This window comes from Microchirus variegatus, assembly GCF_963457635.1.
Source record: "Microchirus variegatus genome assembly, chromosome: 19".
Taxonomy (NCBI): Eukaryota; Metazoa; Chordata; class Actinopteri; order Pleuronectiformes; family Soleidae; genus Microchirus; species Microchirus variegatus.
The window spans coordinates 4438326-4460823 of NC_139820.1; the positions used below are offsets into that span (position 1 = coordinate 4438326).

The following is a 22498-nucleotide window of genomic DNA, read 5'->3' on the forward strand; positions in this document are numbered from 1 at the left end:
GAATGTCAAATAATGTTGAGTTGGCAATAAAATGAACCAGGTCTGAATCGAGTCGCTTGTATTTCATTATAGAAACAAACTCCAAGAACTCCTTTAAATTTAAAATATCATATCTTCTTCTTTTTACTTCCCTTTTTTTTTAAATTTTCCTTCTTGACTACACATGGAGTGACTCATCTTGCCACACACAGACGATCTTTGGCTCTGCCTGTAAGTCTGAGCTAAGGGAACCAAACTCACCAGACTTTGTTTCTGGGGGGAAGCAGAGGAGCAGAGCGCTGTCTGTGTCACGTGACCGCAGTTTCACATTAAAAAAAAACAAGTCATATGATTCGTAGTTCAGTCTCCAACATGGCGGCGCTGTGTCTACGGCTCGTAGCGGCTCTGCTGTGCCTCTTCACTGGAGGTTTAACTCTCCCTCTCGGTCCTGACCGTGAACGCGCCGCCACCTGCGGATATGAGGTCAGTTGCGTTCACGTCCTTCCACGTTTTCTGTGAAATTTAAACACTGTTGAAGTTTTTCCAGTTTCAGTTTCACTGTTTTTTATGAGGAACTGAGATAAAAAACAACACCAAAAACTGAATTATTAAAAGTATTGTTTAATAATGTGTGTATTTGTGTGTGTGTGCAGTCGTGTCATGCGACCAAAGCCCACCTGCTGAATGTTCACCTGGTCCCTCACACACATGATGATGTCGGCTGGCTCAAGACTGTGGACCAGTACTTTTATGGAGGTCAGTCTCTCTCATTTTCACACACACACACACAGCCACAGCTAACAAGTTTTGGTTCCCAGAACGTTCTGGGAACGTTAGCTTTTGGTTGCAGGGACATTCCCTGAAGATTCCCCTGTAGTTGAGACAGGAAGTTGTGCTAATGTTAGTTTTTGGATGCACATTTGTTTCCCAGAACGTTACTTTGTCACAAACTTCTTACAACCTTTTTACAGAACGTTCTCTAAAGGTTACTTTTCTACAACCTTCATGGAACCGTGTATAGACCGTTCACTTTTGGTTCCCAGAATGTAACTTCATATAGCCTTTTTATAGAATGTTCTTTAAAGGTTCCCAGAACGTTACTTTTCTACAACCTTTTGATTGAATGTTCTCTTTTGGTTCCCAAAACGTTACTTTTCTACAACCTTCATACAGCCTTTTTATAGAACGTTCTCTAAAGGCCTAGAACTTTACTTTTCTACAAGCTTTTTATAGAACGTTCTCTAAAGGTTCCCAGAACGTTACTTTTCTACAAGCTTTTTATAGAACGTTCTGTAAAGGTTCCCAGAATGTTACTTTTCTACAAGCTTTTTATAAAACATTCTCTTTTGGTTCGCAGAACGTTCCTCTAACGTTACTCTTCTACAACCTTGTATAGAACGTTCTCTTTTGGTTCCTAGAACATTCCCACAACGTTAATTTGTCACAACTTTTTTATAGAATGTTCTCTAAAGGTTCCCAGAACGTTACTTTGCTACAACCTTCACACAGCCTTTTATAGAACGTTCTCTAAAGGTTCCCAGAACGTCACTTTGCTACAACCTTCACACAGCCTTTTATAGAACGTTCTCTTTTGGTTCTCAGAACGTTACTTTGTCACAACCTTTTCATAGAACGTCCTCTTTTGGTTCTCAGAACGTTAGTTTTCTACAACCTTTTAATAGGACGTTCTCTCTTGGTTCCCAGAACGTTACTTTGTCACAACCTTTAGAGAACATTCCCCTAACCTTACTTTTATACAGACCGCAATGACATCCAGCACGCGGGCGTGCAGTACATCCTGGACTCGGTGGTGGATCAGCTCCTGAAGAACCCCGACAGGAGGTTCATCTACGTGGAGACGGCCTTTTTCTACCGCTGGTGGAAGCAGCAGAGCTCCAGTATGCAGCAGACGGTCAAACAGCTGGTGAACGAAGGTACGGCGCGACTCGAAAACGCCGCTTTTATCGCGTCACCTGACGACACAATAACCCTCGTCCTCCTCCTCTAGGTCGTCTGGAGTTCGTGAACGGCGGCTGGTGCATGAGCGACGAGGCGACGACTCACTACAGCGCCGTCATCGACCAGATGACCATGGGCTTGAGGTTCCTCAAAGAGACGTTCGGGCCTTGCGGGCGTCCCCGCGTCGCCTGGCACATTGACCCCTTTGGCCACGCCCGCGAACACGCCTCCATGTTTGCCCAGGTTTGAACCGTCTGAGCCGTGACTCTACAAAAGACCGTTTTTTTTTTGTTTGTTTTTTTAATCTCCAAAAGTGGTGTAAGTGCCTGCGTGTTTCGGTGCAGATGGGATACGACGGCTTCTTCTTCGGCCGCCTCGACTACCAGGACCGAGCTCGCAGGATGATGGCTCAGGAGCAGGAGCTCCTGTGGAGAGCGTCCGACAGCCTCACGCCGCCCATGGCCGACCTCTTCACTGGTAAACAAAACTCCTTTTATACCTTTATTTTAAATAATTGCCCCCTGAAATATATAAAATATACATAATATTATAACAGGGATTCTTCCCAATGGTTACAACCCTCCCGCGGGCTTCTGCTGGGACCAGTCCTGCGACGACCCACCGATCCGAGACGACCCTGACCTGGAAGACTACAACGTTGACGATGTGGTGCAGCGTTTCCTCGTCATCGCTAAAAGTCAGGTCCGACATGTTACTTTTTTACAAATGTCTTTTTCCGATTTCCGCGGAGAAAATCTGAACTCGATCTACCTCCCTTCTCTCCCGCAGGCTACGGTGTATAAGACGAACCACATCATCATGACCATGGGCTCGGACTTCCAGTACGAGAACGCCAACCTGTGGTACAAGAACCTGGACAAGCTGATCCGCTACGTCAACGCCCGGCAAGCCGGCGGCGGCGGAGTCAACGTGCTCTACTCCACCCCCTCCTGTTACCTACAGGAACTGCACAGGGCAAACTTGAGCTGGTACGAGTCGCAATGCGCCAGAATGTCTTGAAGTATTCCCCAAACACAGGGACCTTTCTCATTTTTAACTTTTCCCCCTTTCTCAATCTTGCCCGAAACCAGGGCGTTGAAAACGGATGACTTTTTCCCTTACGCAGACGCCGCTCACGACCTGTGGACCGGCTACTTCACGAGCCGGCCGGCGCTGAAGCGCTACGAGAGGATCAGCAACAGTAACCTGCAGGTAGCGGCAGTTAGATGTTTCATTACAATAGAAATGTTGTTGATTTGTGGCTCAGTTGTTTTGTTTTTCATGTATTTTTTTTTTTTAGACGTGTAACCAGCTGGAGGTGCTCGGAGGCCCAGCGTCCAGGAAGGGACCTTTTGGAGTCGGCGACAGTCAGACCCTGAGTGAGTTTGTTTTTGTTTTCGAGTAACTCCATTACAAAAATTCCTCAAGGCAAAAACTCTGCCTCGAGCGTTCGTTTGATTCCTATCTCGCTCGGCCTGTTCAGCGCAGGGATCGTTGTTCCCCACGGGGCGGTTTACCCGACACTGGATCTGGATTTCAGCTAGCTAGCGCGATGGCGGTGACAGAGAGTGAATCGGCCCGTAAAAAAGGAAAATGTCCAAAGTGTGGGACCGTTTCACGCTTTTTAAAAAGAAGCCCTTCAAACTGCACGACAGCACATCTTCAATGATTCAGTATCTGAGCCGATAGCATCCGGTTGCTAACGCTTCCGGCACACGCTAACGTAAACATTGACGTTAGCTGATTTAATGTAGCTTACTCGGGTTGTAGCTATCGAATATTTTTGTAATCGAATATCCTACACATTATTCCTCGATTAATCAAGTAATCGGATTAAAATATATATATAAAATAGTTTTGCTACATGTATATCTGGTGTAAAGTGGCCGTGTCTCATTGCTGCTGTCGACACAGAGAAAGCCATGGCGGTGGCCCAGCACCACGACGCCGTGTCCGGCACGGAGAAGCAACACGTCGCCAACGACTACGCCAGACGGCTAGCTCGCGGCTGGCAACGCTGTCAGGTAACTTCAGCTTGTGTGTTTATATATTCCATCTAACATCAGAACGGGTTCTTTCTATTATTGTTATTGTTGGATTTCGATTGGAGCTAAGCTACTTGTTCTCTCTCTCTCAGGTCGTGGTCAGTAACAGTCTGGCTGCTCTCAGCGGTTCATCGGCAGAACGGATCTACTGCGACAACCTCAACATCAGCGTGTGTCCGCTCACCGAGTCCAGCAAGAAGGTGACACGGACGTCCTTTTTATAATTCCTCCTCATCAGCCTTTCATTAATATTAATTAATCTTTGTTTGTGTGGCTCTGTCAGTTCTCAGTCGGCGTGTACAACCCTCTCGCTCGACCCGTGTCCTGGTCGGTGAGGCTGCCGGTTAACGGAACGGCGTACGCGGTCATTGACGCTAACGGCAAACCTGTGGACTGTAAGGTGAGCGTGCGGAGCACATTTAAGAAGCATAAAAAATCACAGAAACGAGAAAATAATCACATTTCAGAAGCTGAAAACTCGCATAAAGAAGAAAATTGTCACATTTAAGGAGCTGAAAAATCACAGAAAGTAGAAAATATTCACATTGAAGAAGCTGAAAAATCACATAAAGTAGAAAATGTTCACATTTAAGGAGCTGAAAAATCACAGAAACAAGAAAATATTCACATTTAAGAAGCTGAAAAATCACAAAAAGTAGAAAATAATCACATTTAAGGAGCTTAAAAATCACAGAAACTTGAAAATAATGACATTTAAGGAGCTGAAAAGTCACAGAAAGTAGAAAATATTCACATTTTAGATGTTAAAAAATCACAAGAACTAGAAAATAATCACATTTAAGGAGCTGAAAAGTCACAAAGTAGAAAATGTTCACATTTAAGGAGCTAAAAAAGTAGAAAATGTTCACATTTAAGAAGCTGAAAAGTCACAGAAACTAGAATATATATTCACATTTTAGGCTATACATTCCTGTGTCTGTGTTCCAGGTGGTTCCGGTGTCCAGAGCGACGTGGGGGGTGAGGAGGAACCGCGGGTTCGCTGTCAACGAGCTGGTGTTCCAGGTTCAGGCTCCTCCCCTGGGCTACAGCACCTACTCTGTGTCCCTGCTTCAGGACGGGCCTCCGCCTGCTTCAGCGCAACGCCGCACTCCCACGGTCATCCAGAACAAGGTGGATCATTACACGCAAGATTTCTGACTCGATTACTTCTGTCTCGTCTGCATTGACGGTCAAAAATAATCCATGTTCCACAGTTTCTAAGAGTGACCTTTGACCCAGAAACCGGCCTCTTGAGTAGCCTCAGAAATCTGGAGACCCAGCAGAGCATCAAACTGACGCAGAATTTCTACTGGTGAGTGTTTTTATCCGAGGCTAAAAAAAAAAATTTGAGCCAAGATGGCTGCCGTCACCACCTTTGTTGTTGTCGTCTGACAGGTACAACGCCAGCGACGGCAACAACTCCGAGAGCATTCAGCCGTCGGGAGCCTACATTTTCAGACCTAATTCGTCCACGCCGTTTATCGTTAGCAAGTTTGCCAAGACGGAGACAGTGCAGGTAGGAGAGTGGGGCGATGCCACAGTTATTGATAGTTTGCCATGCTGTTGTTAGCATGAAGCAGCCCTGTACCCTGAAAACTCACGTTAATCTCCAATATTTAGCACGTAAAGAGAATCCCAATCGAATGTTGGGTCGGGACCCACAGATGGGTTTCAGGAGAGTTTCAGGCGTTCCCTGACCTGTGAGAAATTTCATGTAGTTCTGTTTACGTTGGCACTTTTTAAAGTAGTTTTAACGCCAACTTTGTCGGAGCGCTGAGGCCACGCCTTCTGACGTAGAGAAAATACTTTCAGAACTCTTAATCGTTAACTTGTCGAGAACACATGTACCAAGTTTGACATGGCTAGCTCAAACGCGCTCGGGCAGTTTGCTCAAATGCGCAAGCTAGCTGTTTTGTTTTTTTTCCAAAATGGCTGACTTCTGGATGGGCGGAGCTAATGGAAGTACATTAGAAATTCGTGTGGAATCACGAGAGCAACAAGTGTACCAAGTTCGGAACAACTATGTGCGACTTAGACACAATAGAAATAAAAAAATTTGCATGTTAACTATTCTCCTCATGCTAACAATTGTTTGCGTGTGTGGTCAGACGTCAGTGGTGCAGGAGGTGAGGCAGTGGTTCGCTCCCTGGGTGTCTCAGGTGGTTCGTCTCTACGCGGACAGCAGAGCTCTGGAGCTGGAGTGGACGGTCGGACCTGTGCCCATAGCGTGAGTATGAGCCGACTACAGCTAATCATCGACTTGATTTAAATGCTATATTTTAATCTATGCTTCATGCTTTCCGTATCTCCTCCCTCCCTCCCTCCCTCCATCAGTGACAGCCTGGGGAAGGAGGTGATCACTCGCCTGGACACCAGCATTAAAAGTTCCGGATTCTTCTACACCGACTCCAACGGCAGAGAGGTGCTGCAGAGGAAGTAAGAGGCGCCGTTTAGGGCTAAAATTAGCAAGACTTGGACTTAGCATAGACTGTTTCGGGGATTTTGAAATCTTGAGTGTGCGTCAGGTGGCGACTCTACTGTTTGTCTCGATTCTGTGAGGAAATACGGTCACTTCCCTTTTTGCATTATATGTCCGTAAGCAAATTTCTGTGGAGTTTGACCTCGATTTCTAGTTTTGGGTCTTCTTCGATACAGCACGTCGGCCATTTTGTACGTTTTATAGTTTCCTTTAAGAGTCCATAGATCGGGAGATTTTTCTTATGTACTGAACCTGAAGTCTTAAAAAGTCTGCGTAAAACGGACAAACTCGACCATTATGAACAGTTTTACATTAAAGTCAATGTTTCTTGCTTCCCTTCAGGAAAGATTTCCGACCCACGTGGAAACTAAAGCAGACGGAGCCGATCGCTGGAAACTACTACCCCATCAACTCACGCGCTTTCATTAAGGTGTGTGTTTGTGTGTGTGTGTGTGTGTGTGTGTGTGTGTTTGTGTGTTTAACATTTAAGAAGCTTAGTATAATGATTTTTTCCGTTCTCCAGGACGACGTGGATCAGCTCACTGTGGTCACCGATCGTTCCCAGGGAGGAGGAAGCATCCACAACGGCTCTCTGGAAATCATGGTGGGTGGGACGCTAATTAATATTGAACCACACACACACACGTATACGTGTACACTAAGTCCCGCCCCTGGCTCCCCCCCCCCCCCCTCCTCAGCTCCACCGACGGCTGTTGCACGACGACGTGCGCGGCGTCGTCGAGCCTCTCAACGAGACGTCCAAAATCTTCCCGGAGGGGTTGGTAGTCCGCGGCCGCCTCCTGCTCTCCCTCGACCGCCCGCCGGCCGCCGCCAACATGCACCGCCCCCTGGCGCAGGAGGTGGTACTGCAGCCGCTGCTGACGTTCACCGACGGCGAACTGAGCGCTGGCACTCGACTGCAGGTGAGAAACGTGACGGTTCGTCACAGTAGTCCAGGTTCAGACTTTAAATGCATGTTTATGTGCGCGTAAGTTCTCAGGTCTCCAGGCCGCACTGCCCCCTGCTGTCCACCTCCTGACACTGACGCAGTGGGACGAAGACACGGTCCTGCTGAGGCTGGAGCATCAGTTCCAGAGTCGGGAGAGCAAAGTCAACTCGCAGCCGGTCACCGTCAACCTGCAGGTCAGACAACTGTCCTGTTTTTGCACAACAAGATTATAATCTGATGAACCAGACTACATTATAACCTGATTTACCAGACTACGGTTTTTATCTGACTAACGAGACTACGTCATAATCTGACTAACCAGACTACGCTATAATCTGATTTACTGGATTACATTATAATCTGATTTACCAGACTACATTATAATCTGACTAACCGGACTACGTTATAATCTGACTAACCGGATTACGTTATAATCTGATTTACTGGACTACGTTATAATATGACTAACCGGACTACGTTATAATCTGACTAACCGGATTACATTATAATCTGATTTACCAGACTACGTTATAATCTGATTTACCGGACTACGTTATAATCTGACTAACCAGACTACGTCATAATCTGACTCACGAGACTACGTTATAATCTGACTAATAAGACTACGTTATAATCTGACTGAGACTACGTTATAATCTGACTAATGAGATTACGTTATTATAATCTGACAAACCGGACTACGTTATAATCTGATTTACCAGACTACGTTTTTTATCTGACTAACCAGACTACGTTATAATCTGACTATCCAGACTACGTTATAATCTGACTATCAAGAATACGTTTTAATCTGACTAACCAGACTACGTCATAATCTGACTCACAAGACTACATTATATAATCTGACTATCCAGACTACGTTATAATCTGACTAGACTGAAAAAACAGATTAAACTATTATCAATTTAAACTGTAATCAGATCAAACTGTCTACTAACTCATCTGTAATCGGATGAATTCATAATATTAAACTGTAATCAGATTAAACTATGGTCAGATAAAACTAGAAACTGACTAAACTAAAATGAGGTTAAATTATAAACTGATATTAAAGTAAATCAGATTAAAGTAATCAGCTGAACAAATGTTATTTTAAATATGTTTTAATACTGTTCAAAATTAAATTGTTAAAACGCTATTTTAACATGCTGTAAGTGTAAATAACGGCCAGATATTGATCCTTTTATGGTTAAAATGAGATAAAAACTGGCATTTTGTTGAGACTGAGGTGTTAAAGGGTTAATTTTACTGATACATGAAGAACAAAAAAGCAAGATTTAATGTCTTTAATTCTGTTTTGTGTCGTGTAGAAGCTGTTTTCTACTCTGGACGTCCTCGGCGCGGCTGAGCTCAACCTGTCGGCCAATCAGTGGAGAGACGAGATGACGCGTTTGCCGTGGACGCCACAGACGGGTAAAGCACAGCGACATGTGGTGTAGGATAAACTGCACATATAAAGGAATATAGTGTCTTATATCCTGCTTTTTCAGCACAATCTATAGGTATTTTCACCAAATGTGGCTCCAGCTTCTCCAATGACAGTGATTTTTTAAGATGATGGACAGACCATTTTTGTCCTGCAGGTGTCACTGGAGGAAAAGGAACCATTAACATTTGTGGGGGTTTTTTTTTTTTAATTCCAGATGAGACGTCGTCTCCTCGGCCGAAGACGTTCAGTGGCCGCTCGTCCACGTGGGAGGTGACCCTGAAGCCCATGGAGATCAGAACGTTCCTGCTCGGAGTCAGCGTCATATAGACGACGACGACGACGACGCTCTCTGAAGTTTGCACAAAAGAATACGTGATGAAAGTTCAATCAATGTTTTGTTTTGATTTTTTTTTTCTCCATTTGAGTATTTTTCTTCTTGTGAAAAATGAGATTCCGTGAAATGTGATCACAGCTGAGGCCTGAACAATCAAAAAAGGAAAATCGCCATATGGAATTTCGCGTAGTGGCAGGTTGCGTCGTGGCTCGGTTGCCAGGTCTGTGCTCCTCCAATATTTGAGAAAATGTAAATATTCCGGAAGTCGAGTCAACGTTAGTCAATCAATTCCTCAAATTAGCGAGTTACCCATGTGGTTTTCATCAGATAAAGTTGTTCAACTTTAAACTCCTCAGGTGCTGACATTTGATGCTGAATGACAACACATTTTCAATGTTAGGTAATAAGTAATGACCTTGGTATTAACGTCCATCCAGAGTGATCTGCTCAGTGTTTTTTTTAGCTTTAAGTTCAGGTGTGAACGCACCCAAATGAGTCCTGAATGCATCTCTCTGTCACTTTTATTTTGTGGGTCAAATTCCAGTTCAGGTTTCAACACCAGGGCTCTGCAACCTGTGGCTCTTCAAAAAAAAAAAAAAGAAGATGTTTAGACTATTTTTATATGTAGTATATCTATGTATAAAACTTTATACGTGATGTTGCAGAGCCCTGCTCTATACTGACAACACATCCATCTGCACAGTGTTAAATGTGGTTTGAAAGCGTTTTATTTCATCCTTTGAAACTCATTTTGAACGTATATTTGCTGAAGCTGCCTTTATCTTGTTTGTTGATTGTCTTTTTTTTTTTTTCTTATAACCATGACATTGTGTTAATTCCTCTGCCAACATGTGACTGACGAGTGCCACAAGTGTGACTTTTCTACAATCTGCAGATTATTTTTATACTGATGCTCGAGCAGCTCATGATTAAATCCGTCTGTTTACAGTATTTATTTTCTTATTTTTAACCGTGTTAAAGTATTTATAATGTACATTTGAAGAATTTGTGATGCTTAAATGTCTTGTTGACATTGGAGGGGGGGCCGTCTCCACTGCGCCCCCTACTGTCTGTTAGTGGGAAAACCAGCCTTTGGAAGAATCAGAGCCGCCGACAGCAAAGTCCTCAGACTCGGGAGGTTCTCGTGAGTAAACACACACACTCATAAACAAGACGTTATGTTATTATTAAATTATTATTTTTTAAGGTTTTTTTATTATTATTTAGACGTTTACGGTGGCGTTATAAAAATATATACTCTAGAGGGCGCTCCGTGGAGGAAAAAAGGGCCATAACGTTAGCCACCGGAAGTTAGCTCTTTAAGGGAGTTCGCTGCTAACGTTTAATTTCTGTAGAATATTTACGATAAGACAGATATTTTTCGTTTTTAAAGGAGGTGGAAATTAAATTTTACTACTAGTGTTAAAACTCTTCGCACCTACCCTTAAAGTATATTTAAATACACTTAATTAGCCTTAAAGATACTTGCAGTATATGTTAATACAATTAGCATTACAGATACTTTAAGTATATTTAAATACACTTAATTAGCCTGTATTATTGTTATTATTATTTTTATTATTATTATTATTATTATTATTAATACAGATACTGACAGTATATTTAAATAGCCTTAAAGATACTTAGTTTATTTAAATACACTTAATTAGCCTTGAATATACTTGCAGTATATTCAAATACACTTAATTAGCCTTAAATATACTTGCAGTATATTCCAATACACTTAATTAGCCTTAAAGATACTTAAAGTATATTTTATTCTGTATTTTAACTCCTCCCACCAGTGAATTGTGTGTTTTATTGTGGCGTTTATGTCCTATTTAGTGCACGTGTATGTGCAACTGCTAACAACAACCAATAGGTGGCGCGCTCACTCAGTGATAAGTCAAAAACTGGAAACGGCATCAAGAGTAGTTAAAAAGTATTAATTTTTATGATTTGTGAACACATAATACACAAGTATTTTTACACACGTTGGTGTTTAAAGTCACCGTGAGGACTTTATTTGTGTTTGTCCAAAAAAAACTAAAAATCCAAAGGGAAAAAACTAAAAAAAAAAACTTTGGCATAAAACTAGAAATATTCTGTACATTAACAGATTAACGACAGCAGTGGATGTCCCTCGTTTTAATCCAGACCGCATTCCAAACCAACATCTAGGAATTAAAAAAAATTTTTTAAACTAAATGTGGTTGAATTATTCCATTTTCTCCTCATTATTCGTCTGCTCCGGGTCGTGGGAGTAGCAGCATTTCTCTCCATGTCTACACGTTCCCTGAGGGGGGAAACAAACAAAAAAGGTGAGATGAAGTAGAACAAGCAGGAGGATTCGTCTGTGGTGCTTTGTATTAACAACTTTCCAAAATAAAAGCCTTGCTTTCTATCCGCGACAGAATTTTCAAAATGAATGCCTCAGTGTACATTTGTCCAGACTAAAACACAACCTCTAGTTGATTATGAATGATGAAAGTCTCAGTTTTCTGAGTTTCTATGTACTCGAGTTACATTCTTGACCTCGACAGCCTTACGTGGCCCTTTACTTTGAAAGAATAGACCGAGTCAGACTAAAACATGCCAAGATTTTCAACTTAAAAGACTCCCAAGTTTCCTAAACGAAACTGGATCGACCCGTGTAAACATCATTAACTGCTTCGGTTGCACTGACCTGTCTGAATCTCTTGCAGGGGAAATCTTTGAGCTGCGACGAGTCCGTGATCTGGTTCTTCCGCTTGTTCTGGAGCTTCTTCCTCCTGTCTTGCAAGTTTGTGGAGATGCCGCCACCCCTGGAGGAGGAAGAGGAGGAGAAGATCGGTAAGTTGTTTTTTTTGTTCATTAAGCAGCGGCGGCGGCGGCAGCATCCACGAAAATCGGCTTAGGAGTACCGCATCTTTTTAGCTTCTTTCGCCCACTTTTCGAGATTAACCTCACACACGTTTTTGCGGAGATGTTTGTGAAAACTATGGTTTTTGGAACCAGGAAGTGCGATAAAGGCCTATGGTGTTTGTGTCGTGTTGGTTACCTGGATGCGGCGCGAGCTTTGGGCCCCCAGAACGCCTGAGGGTTCTCCTGAAACCGGGTCAGGTGGCGTTTACGAGACTGAGGGTTGGCGTCCTCCCTCACGGTGAAGCAGGCTTCGAGTCTGCAAAAAAAAACAACGCACATGTCTGTGTGAGAAACAAACAGTACGTTAATGTACGTTATCGGAGGATTCACTGCCGTGGTCTCACTTGGGCTCAGAGGAGAGGATCTTAAAGGCCGGGCTCGTCTCGGACAGCTTCTCCCTCTTCACGGGATTCGCCTTCTCCTGTTGCGAGAACCGATATTTTTAACGGGTGAATTCTGCAAGTTCAGAATCCTAATTTATTTATTTATTTATTTATTTACCCAGCATCGCATGATGTCCCAGAGGACGGAGGGAGGAGCGTCCGTCTTGATCGCGTTCTTACTGGCGTGGGAGAGGGAAACTCTGTGACCAGCGTGGAGAAGGGCAGACCTGCAGAGACAGCAGCGAGGTGAAGTAGGCGAACATTTGAGAGCGTTACAGGGCTGTATATGTCGTTTTTGGGGGGTTTTGTGACGATATTTCCTGGCAATAGTACCGTGAACTTCGAGAATCTCCAACACCGCTGTGTGTGCTTGCTTACCTGAACTGGAGCAGGGGCGGAGTGGTGCAGTGTATCGTGCTGCTCAGACTTTCCACCGTGTAATAAAGAGGAACGTCTTCCAGCTCCTGAAACGTTAGAATAATAACAGTACGTCAGAGGTGGGGGACAGGAAACAGCCGCTGTAGACCGCCAAAGTAAAAGACGACGCGTAACAAAACATACCTCCGTCACCATGCTCAGAACGCCCTCGATGCGTTTGGACGTTCCAAATCGAGACGGGTTCCCCGACACGGCGGACAGCACCTTTTGGACGAACGCAGAGTCGTGGATGGGCTCCGCCCACATTGGACCGCCCATCTACAAAGAGGACACGCGCACACAAGAGAGGCTTTAGAACTTTAGCTGGAGTGCGAAATAGCATAATGTGACGACAATAACGGATGGAAGAAGTGTTGGTGACCTGATGCCTCTGTCCACAGTGGTCACACTGTGCTCCGACAGGAGGTCCGGTGGCAGCGGAATACTTCATACTGAAATGACAAGAGTAATTAGAGTCGATACACTACCGTTGAAAAGTTTGGGGTCACCGTGAAAGATTTGCAAAAGGAGTAGAAAATATAGTTAAGAAGGTTTTCTAATCATCCAATAGCCTTCTAACGTGATTAGCAAACACAGTGTACCATTAGAATACTGGAAATGTTGTTGTTTACCACATTAACAAATGTGTAGAGTGTATTTCTGATTCATTTAATGTTATATTCATTGTAAAAAAAAAAGTGTTTCTCCTTCAAAAATAAGGACATTTGACCTTATGTGACCCCAGACTTTTGAACGGTAGTGTAGCTTCACCAAGTTTGAATGACTCAAATCCATGAGTGAAACATCAGAATAAGCAGTTGTTGAACAGTGCGTGCGGCGTCTCACTTTTTCCCATTGACCGTCCTCTTGCCCATTCTCTGTAAGTGGAAAGCGCCACAGCCGACGCAGTTGTAGATCAGCGCCTGTTTACTGCGGCACAAAAACGGAAGAGTTTAACCACTGAACGAGCAGCGTTATTACTACTACTAAAGGTAATCGCTTAGTGGTGTGTTTCTCAAAGATTTTAGGGTTAGGGATCGTTCCTCTTCTCGTACGTCGTTAGCCTTTACAGTGAATGTAACCGCGAACGCCGTGTGTGTGCGTACCTCACTGAGTTCTTGACTTTAACCTGTCCCGTGAAGACTCGCACAAAGACTCGGATGTAGAAGTCGACGCTGACCGACAGCAGGGGCTGGATGTATCGCTGGTACACTCCTGCTCTCTGGTCCAAACTGTGGAGGATGATTCGAAGAGCCTACACACACACAGAGAGACAGAAAACTGTAAAATGTAATTGTTTAGTAGGTAATGAGCCGTCATTACGGTTAGTTTGCTGGTGACGGCTTATTACAAACCTGGAATTCTCAAATCTGGGAGGGTGTCCGTCATTTTGACAGATAAAACACTCTTGGCCTCAAATAATTCATGTCAGAACCGAACACTGGCCAGAAAGGCAGAATTTGGTGTCTCCAAACATCTACCAACCGGAAGAAGTCATTTCTCCCAAAAAAAGGAGGAACAAATACTGTTCTTCAATGAATAATAAACATGACATCACAAGAGATCAAAGGACAAAGGCTGCTGAAACTACAGCTCTATATCAAGCAGGCACAAGAGAGAAGAGGCAGAAAAAAATCCATACGGCGGTTTCCGACTGCCGTAAAAACACCAGGAACTACTTCACATCCACCCCCTCAGTTTGTGGTGGAAGTGAAGCAGAAGCAGCTTCGTCTGGAATGGATCCCAAGGGGGATGGACCACACAACGGAAGAAACTGTAATTATTATTTTTAGTTTTTCCAAATACTGATAACGCTTTTATACAGATTGTATAAATGTTCACCGCCAGATGTGATCCGCAGGTCCGTGTTGGTACATTTTCCCAAACGGACATCTGCCACCGGCGAACCAGTTGACCGACCGGCAGATCGCTTCACTGGAATACTACGTGCGATTGGGCTGTAACGACGAAGAAGTGAGGCAAATGAGGAGGTTTTTGCAAGACCTGAGGCAGCTGCGCTCGATGCGGCGATTCCACCAGCAGCAAGAGCGACGCGAGCGAAGGCTGTGACGAAGCAGGGGTTTCGGAGGTGGGACGCGCGATCGAGGCGTTAAGGCGAGAAACCGGGGATATTGCTATTCCCTGCTGTGGAGCTTCAGGTTGAAAATACCACATATTTACCAAATATTCCCTCGTACTCCAACTAAACACCAGGATTGCCTGGGTATATTTCACAATTAAAGCCTTGTTAACCAAAAAAAACAAAAAACAATAATGGATTTTGAGAAACTGAAATGTTAGCGCTTTTATGCTTTTATTTTGAAATAGGTGTCGGACGCGCCGCGTTTGTGTGCAAAAGAGACGTTCGGCTAACTTGTGCGAGACACATCGGACACGTTTGTCTCGCGTGGGAACAGGGCAACGTAAATGAAACGCGAGATGGTATCGCGGAACATCCGTTGGAGTACCAAGGAAACAGTAGCATGTAGCCTACTGGTGCCAGGGTTTGAAACCTCGACCAGATCGGGAAGAATCGTAGCTAGACGTTAGCGTGTAATGTTACACTCGGGAGGTGAAAAGCACTATAGAGTCCAACGATGTATTTTGAAGGACGCCGTCCTAGTTTTCCATTGGTAATCTGCGATTACATGGTTACGGTATCATTTGGTATTAGTTTGTTCAATCGTAGGTTAATGTTACATCGCTTACAGGTAAGCACTGATGAATATTATGTTGTTTTATTTCATCTTTAGAAAGTACAGCCATCTGTTTAGGCTGTATTAGGAAACTATTACCATTACTATACTAATTTTCACAGTATTTATTTGCAGTTTCACACAGATTTTCTGACATTGCAAGAACGCTATTGACGCAGATTAACAGCGAACAGCCTTCAACTTAACTTTCACATCCAAGTCATGATTAACCCTTTCAGTGCCTAGCATATCGGTTTAGCTATCTGTGCCTTTGATAGCATGTACAGGAATAGAATTACCCCCAGTGGCCAGTTACTATAGATGTTCTGTGTGAAAATGCATAAAGTTTTTTTGTTGTTCTTTTGTTGATAGCAGCAAAAGTGGAGGTCTACATGGCGGTAGTGGAACCCGAAATGATGCATGGGCTTCTTGGAGACAGTGGCACTGTCTGAGCTTCTCATTGGGAGTGACCACGATGGACAGGATTAGAAATGAACAGGAGCAGAGGAGAGATTGGGATTATATTGGACAAAGGATGATGAAGGAGCTGCTGTGCAGGAGGAAAACCATAGAGAAGGTCCAATGGTTTTTTGAGAAGGAGAACAAGGTCAAGATGATCCGCTATGGTAACCCATGAAGGGGGAAGCCCAAAGAAACGGAGATCACTCAATCAGCTCAACGTCAACTAGGATCGACTCACTCTTATGATGACATCATACGTGACAGTGGCTCTTATGACATCACAACAGATAAAAGGACCAAGACAACAGTAGTGCAGCATCATGGCATCAAGCTGCCAGTGCCATTAAACCCATAGAAGAAGAAGGAACAACATGCAGCTCTCTCGCCATTAAACACCACCAGAGGAAGCCCCAAAGGAAAGTGATGGTTGGTTCAGTGTAACTAATATATTAATATTACAAGTGCCACCAGCAGCTGTTCAAGTCAACCATCGCACAGCCATCAGAGAGTGGCAAAGAAGAAGAAGAGCTCCTCGCTCTCTGCTACCTGAGAAGTTAAAATGAATCAAGGAGATGGACCACACAACGGTAGAAATTGTAATTATTATTTATTACTTTTCCAAATACTGCTTTTATGTCAGCTAAGTGTACAGTCTAATTCTATAAACGTTAACCGACGTCTGACTTGCAGGTCCATGTTGGTATATTTCACCGAGAGGAACTATGCCGCCAGCGAATCAGCTGACCAATCGGCAGATTGTCGTATTGGAATATTACGTGCAATTGGGACGAAGCGAGGACGACATTAGGGACATGAGAATGTTCCTGCAAAACATAGGTCAGCTGAGGCTAGTCATACGACTTCAGGAAGGAGCGTCGGCCGAGCGGGAAACGATTCCAACGTTGAGATAAGATAAGCGAGGGGCATTAAGGATTCGAGACGTGCGAGTTTGTGCGGATAAAACGAATGAATGAAGACATGAAGACGTTTCATGCTTGAGGGAGGTGTGAACAAGTGAAACGGGAACAGATACAGATTTCACTGCACTGGAAAAATGGCAGCACAGCAACACCGCCATCTTGGTTGAAAAAAAAAAACAACACCTCGAGGCTTATTCCAATCATTTTTCACCCCCCTTTTTTTTAGGCTACATGTGAACTGTCCCTTTTATTTGCTCAACAGCAGTAAAAGGAAACGCATAATGCATTTTTCTTAAAATTCAATAATTGGGTTAAGATTTCTGATAGCTCTACCTTTATTTTAATAGGTTATATTAACTATTCGTAATGTATTAAAAGCAGACAGAAACAAATATTTCCAAGATTCTTTGAATGTATCTTGAAGCTTAACACTGGAGACCTCGCAGAAGTGACCAAATTTACCAGGGTCAGTGAATGCATCTCGTTAGTTGCTCCCATAGGCATCAACAAGTTGTGAACCCTGCATTATTTTTCACAAGCTCTCATGCGCAGGTGTTTAGAATATTCAACGAATGATACCACCGAATATTCTTAAGTATTTCTTTGCCGGAACAATGAATCAATTCATAACGTTATCACGTGGGAGAGATCGATTCAGCTGCTCCAACTCGCTCAGAATTATTCATCAGAAATGTCATCACACACACAAACACAGTTTGTTAACCTTGGGCCCGAAATCCATGAGGTCATGGTTTGTGCTGTGTGTACACATGAACACAGGATTAAGGCGTACACATGAGGACATGTCTGTGCCTGTGCCGCAAGATACTTTTTTTTTTTATACATTTTTCATTCAGGGTGTGAATCTCTTTCTTGGGCATGTGCATTGCATCTCTTCTCAGTTACGCACCACTGCCCACCCGAGGCCTCTTGCCTATTTTTACCGCGAGTCTGGTGGTGGAAACGACGTTCACAGTTTCAGAGCCTATATCCGTTGCCTCACGTCACGCAATGTTCCTTTTTTTTTTTTCTAAGTAAAAGCATTCTCGCTGCATCCATCACGCGCTGCGCACACATTTAGTGTGAAACTGTAAATATAAAGTGAAGTCTGTCTGACACGAAAGATGCACGATCTCCTCAACAATTGTTTTCTCATTTTTATAACGTCTTCAAGCTCCAGTGTGGAACTTCTGTCGGCCCTATGAGCGACGTCCATCTTTCCGTTGGTCAGCGTCTTGCTTTACTCGAGCTATGTAGTCTGTGAATGTCAGCGTTTGTATGTGATATTAACGGAAACCCTCCATTTTAGTAAGTTTCAGGAGTTGTGCTGTGTCTCTGGTGCGTCAGATTTCATAGTTTTCAGTCTTTACTCCATACTTGTCTTCTTTTTATGTTTCCAGTCACTATTTTCTATCAAATACCATGTGTGTAGTTTTAAAGTTGCCCACTGTAGCTTATGGGCTTCAGCCAAATAATTTTGACTCTTAAGCATCAAGTGTCACGGGCATGAGTATCCCAGTACCTAAATTCGTCAACGCTAACGTCTGTGCACTCACCATCTCGTGGCAGTATTTGGCTTTGATGGAGATGGAGCCGTACTTGCTGTAGCAGGTCTCCCCGCTGTTTCCAGCCATGACGGCCATGTCTGTACATGTTACGCACAACAGACCTGAGAGACGAAGAGAGAGAGAGAGAGAGAGAGAGAGAGAGAGAGAGAGTGAGCAAAGAGAACAAAGAACAACAACGTTTTCATTTTGGGACATTTCAGTGACTCATTTTCATCTAAAAGCAGACTTATTCTGAGACTCCTAAACAAACAAAACAAAGAGATATATAGTCATTAATATTCAAGTGTTGCATTCCCTTGATCTGAATTTTCAGAATTACTAATACTATATGTACACTTATGCTATGTTTACATGTTTTTATATTATCTCCAGAGACAAGGAGGACACAAACATTTTCATTTGCCAGTTAACCTCCAACCACTAGGGGGTTGTATTTAATTTCTTATACATTGCCTGAGGATGACACCAGCCCAGGCTCATGCTGGGTTATTTTGAGGTTACAGGTCATTATACTCAGGTGTTGCTGATTGCAAAGAGTGCAAAAGTTTTCTGCTCGTGCTCGGGGTTTAAGTTTTGATTTGTCGAATGGAAATAAGTGGACAATGGAAGAAAATAAATCGCTGATGTCATTTCAGACACTCGGGAAGAACCTGGTCGTGATTTAGCCAGTAGCGCAACAGAGTCGCTACACTGATAAAAAAGGTATTTTAACCTGTGCTTAAATCTACAATATCCAAAGAATGTCGTTTTATCCTGCCTTTAACAGCCTTTTCCATCTGTGTTTTTTGCATGCAGGGACACAGGAGCTGCTGCTGCTCAACTGCTGCACCGTATGGTAAGTTAATGCTACTTGGGTAAATTCTAACAAAGACATTAAAGCAGTGGATGGAAAAACTACCATGCGATGGTCTCGTAAAATCAATAATTTTTGATTCTCTATGGACTTTGGTGCTGGGAATGAATTTCAGTAGTTACCTCCTTCGCTGACGGCCTGCACGGCAGCGTCCAGAAAACAGGAAGGGCTACCGTAGGGATCCAGATCAATGACATCGTAGCGATCCTTCTTCCCTCGCATTTCGTACATCAGCATACTAAGAGGATTAAAAAAAAAAGAAGTGAGAATTAGAGTTAACAGTAAATCGTTTGAGCAGATTAATTCGAAGAAGAAAGTAACAGAAAGAGGACGAAAGAGACAAGATAGTGTGGAGATGAATGACGATGAGAAGAAGGAACACAAGAGAAGGAGAAGATGAATAACAGTGGCAGAGCTTGCCGAGTCATCACACCTGGCATCCCTGCAGCTGGCCTGGAGAAGGTTGCCGACTCCGTTGTACTGGGCGTTACGAGCGATCAGGGCCGCGGCCTTGGTGGAGACGTCGTTGGCAGTGACGCTCTTGAGGCCCGGCACTTCCAGAGCGAAGCGCACAGAGCGCAGACCGGACGCTGCCAGGCCCTCAAGGACATGAAGACCGAGCTGAAACCAAGGGAGTGATAGAGCAAAGTTAAAGTGGCGTGGAGGACAAATACAGAAGTTCAGTATTGAATTAACTGAATTGAACGTATGAGGAAGAGGCAATTTTCTTCCTTGTGTGCCTTTTTGAGCTGGGTTGCCGTGGCTACTGTGGTATGGAATTTCATCTCCCTTTTGATCCGTGCAAGGCAGATCATGCATTTTGGCTCCATGTAAAATCGACAAGGGGGGAAATTGAATGTTTCAAGAAGTATAAATATTAGAAAATGTTGATGGTAGTTTATCAGTCCCACATACATCACATTTCTCCCCAACTCTCGCCGTTACAGACGGCTCCTGTGCTCCGTTCTTCTGCTCCACCTGTGCGTCGGCCTCGTTCGTTTCCGCCGAGGGAGACACCACCACTCGGTCTTTCTCTCCGGGCACCACCACCTTCACCCCGCGCTGAGCCATAAATTCTCTGGCAAACTCTGTGATCACCGCACATCTGGTGGAGGAAAAGAGTGTGGGAGCGATACGATCATTTCACGGAAGTTATCTAGACCAATCGGAATCAGAGCAGGCCTGCTACAGCGTTGAACTTACGTCAGATCTCTATTAAACTCCTGCACCGGGTTGTAAAACACCTCGTTCTCACTGGGAAACAAGATGGCCGCCTTGCCCTCCTTGACCACCGTCTCCCCCGGTAAAAGACCCACCACAGGAGGCGGCGGCGGGGTCGCCGTCTGGTCCGATGGAATGTCTGGACTCAAATCCTCAGCTAAGGGTCCAGTAGACGTAGGCGAGGGGTCGGTAACGGGGGCCACTGTCTCCTGAGAGTCTTTCACGGGCTCCATAGTTTTCGATTTCCAGCTGAAAGCCGCAGCACCACCGCGTAGTTTCCACTGAAATGTCGGTCTGACAAAGGAGGCGTGAGAGCGACGCAGGTGACAGGAGATGATGAGAGGCACCAGCCGAGCTGATCGCACCAGCATGCAGGGACAATGCCTGGTAAAATACAGATAAAATGAAGTCATGGTATGATCTCAACAAACGTATTCTCTGTATTCACGGTGGTTAACGATATACAACCACTTAAAAAGCTTGTTGCTCATCAGTGTACAGTGTATAACATAAACATTAACTTCATATCATCCAGCGTGGGGGAAGAAGGAAACTGTGCAGTATGTGGAACAGTGAAGCGGACACCATGTTCACTATAGCAATATTTTATTTATGATAATGTACTGTGCTTTACGACACAAGACCATTTAAGGACCTCGGTTAAACTGCTATTAAAGCTGGTAAGCTCGACATTTATTCTCTCTTTTTCATTGTTAAAAACGCATTTGGGAATGATGGAAAAGCTGGTGGACTTAATCAGTGTGGCAGTGGCGTACTGAGAGTTTTGGTATTGGGCTATTTGTGGGCTGGATTTACTAGTGGTAGTGGTACTTTTACTTGAGTAGTCAGTACTCCTTGATGACAATGAAGTGAACAACTTTGGTTTAAGGACAAAAACAGTCTGAGTAATTGTTAATAACAATAATAATAATAATTAAAACAACTTCCTGCATTTATAGATGACAAAACGAATGAACTGAGTAATACAGATATCATTAATTGTCTTGTAAAGTATTCATTATCGCGATGTTTCCATTATCCTGAGCCATGTGTCATATTCTGCGATTCCCTATGTTCAAAACTAAAGCGCTATTTTAATTTGTTTTTTGGTATTTTTCAATAATAACGTCTGTGTGGCAACCATGACAATGGGAGGAAAAATTATTGGATTTATTGACTAAATTAAATCAGACTTCATGAGGAAAACTACCCTCAATCTTCTGCACTATTAGTTAGCATACATGCTAGCTGTGGTAAAGATACGTTACCTGTAATTTCTCCACCTGTCAGACGCTCCTGTTTGAATATAGCATATATATTTTTTCCCCGAGTGTAATTCAGATATTCACAGAATGAAAGAGTGTGTCTGCTCGGTGGTGCTGCGACGCAGAGAGTTTCCAATTTCCTCACTCACTCACGTTAGCTCAGGGACGCGGCCATGCTTTTTCTGAGGCGCCTCTACGGATGCCTGCCGCGGACCAAAAAGCCGAACGCGAAGCGCTCATCGCTGCGCGCCCCCGACCTCCCTCGCTTCTCCCCCCTCAGGCAGGGCCGTGTAAGTTCAGTTGAGTTGAGTTCAGGGAGACGGTGTGACGTCAGGACACGGTGAGTGAGCAGCAGTCCACTTGAAAACATGGAAAACACCAGCATGAATAACCTAATTTAATCTCACTGTGTGCGCAGTCAGTAATGCATTATAATGATGAGGTTACACAAAGCATTGACGAAAACATATCAACCCTCTAATGGAAGCAAATTAACCCTTAGAACAAAGCATTTTGGCTGCTTTTTCCCAACATTACTATGTTAAAACATATATATAGAGGCTATGTGCTATGTAGAGTGTCTTATATCCTTTTTAAAATTATTTTTATTTTTT

General features: G+C 43.7%; 2 protein-coding genes across 3 annotated transcripts; one reads left to right on the plus strand and one right to left on the minus strand.

The window, feature by feature from the left end:
- Positions 1–354: 354 nt before the first annotated feature.
- On the plus strand, positions 355–10082 carry man2b1 (mannosidase, alpha, class 2B, member 1). The gene is made up of 23 exons (XM_083905927.1): positions 355–462; positions 633–735; positions 1740–1913; positions 1988–2181; positions 2283–2415; positions 2495–2640; positions 2728–2927; positions 3030–3150; positions 3239–3317; positions 3853–3962; positions 4076–4183; positions 4267–4383; positions 4932–5114; positions 5198–5295; positions 5379–5499; positions 6092–6210; positions 6318–6419; positions 6805–6892; positions 6986–7066; positions 7161–7385; positions 7456–7605; positions 8743–8845; positions 9076–10082. Exons 3-23 carry the CDS (start codon positions 1880–1882, stop codon positions 9186–9188), a joined length of 2625 nt encoding a protein of 874 aa, XP_083762053.1. The 5' UTR covers positions 355–462; positions 633–735; positions 1740–1879; the 3' UTR covers positions 9189–10082.
- A 1127-nt stretch (positions 10083–11209) lies between these two features.
- trmt1 (tRNA methyltransferase 1) lies at positions 11210–22051 on the minus strand. 2 transcript variants are annotated; one of them, XM_083905938.1, is made up of 16 exons: positions 22038–22051; positions 20602–21003; positions 20314–20503; positions 19832–20019; positions 19521–19636; positions 18534–18646; positions 14006–14154; positions 13746–13829; positions 13282–13351; positions 13044–13178; positions 12861–12946; positions 12601–12709; positions 12444–12520; positions 12236–12355; positions 11882–11999; positions 11210–11491 (listed from the first exon to the last, which is right to left on the minus strand). In XM_083905938.1, the coding sequence occupies exons 2-16, from the start codon at positions 20988–20990 to the stop codon at positions 11414–11416; spliced, it is 2022 nt and encodes a 673-aa protein (XP_083762064.1). In that variant the 5' UTR covers positions 20991–21003; positions 22038–22051; the 3' UTR covers positions 11210–11413. The 2 variants fall into 2 exon arrangements, with proteins under 2 accessions (XP_083762064.1, XP_083762063.1); XM_083905937.1 differs by having other exon boundaries at positions 21888–22039.
- Positions 22052–22498: the final 447 nt, after the last annotated feature.

Bases quoted from the DNA above. Each gene is read 5' to 3' on its own strand.
- man2b1 (XM_083905927.1), top strand. From the start codon at position 1,880: ATGCAGCAGACGGTCAAACAGCTGGTGAACGAAG. The intron at 3,151-3,238 runs GTAGCGGCAGTT...TTTTTTTTTTAG, and splicing joins TCAGCAACAGTAACCTGCAG to ACGTGTAACCAGCTGGAGGT. The intron at 3,318-3,852 runs GTGAGTTTGTTT...CTGTCGACACAG, and splicing joins CGGCGACAGTCAGACCCTGA to AGAAAGCCATGGCGGTGGCC.
- trmt1 (XM_083905938.1), bottom strand. From the start codon at position 20,990: ATGCTGGTGCGATCAGCTCGGCTGGTGCCTCTCATCATCTCCTGTCAC. The intron at 14,155-18,533 runs GTGAGTGCACAG...GTGTGTGTGTAG, and splicing joins CCAAATACTGCCACGAGATG to GCTCTTCGAATCATCCTCCA. The intron at 12,710-12,860 runs GTAAGCAAGCAC...CTGTCTCTGCAG, and splicing joins CCGCCCCTGCTCCAGTTCAG to GTCTGCCCTTCTCCACGCTG.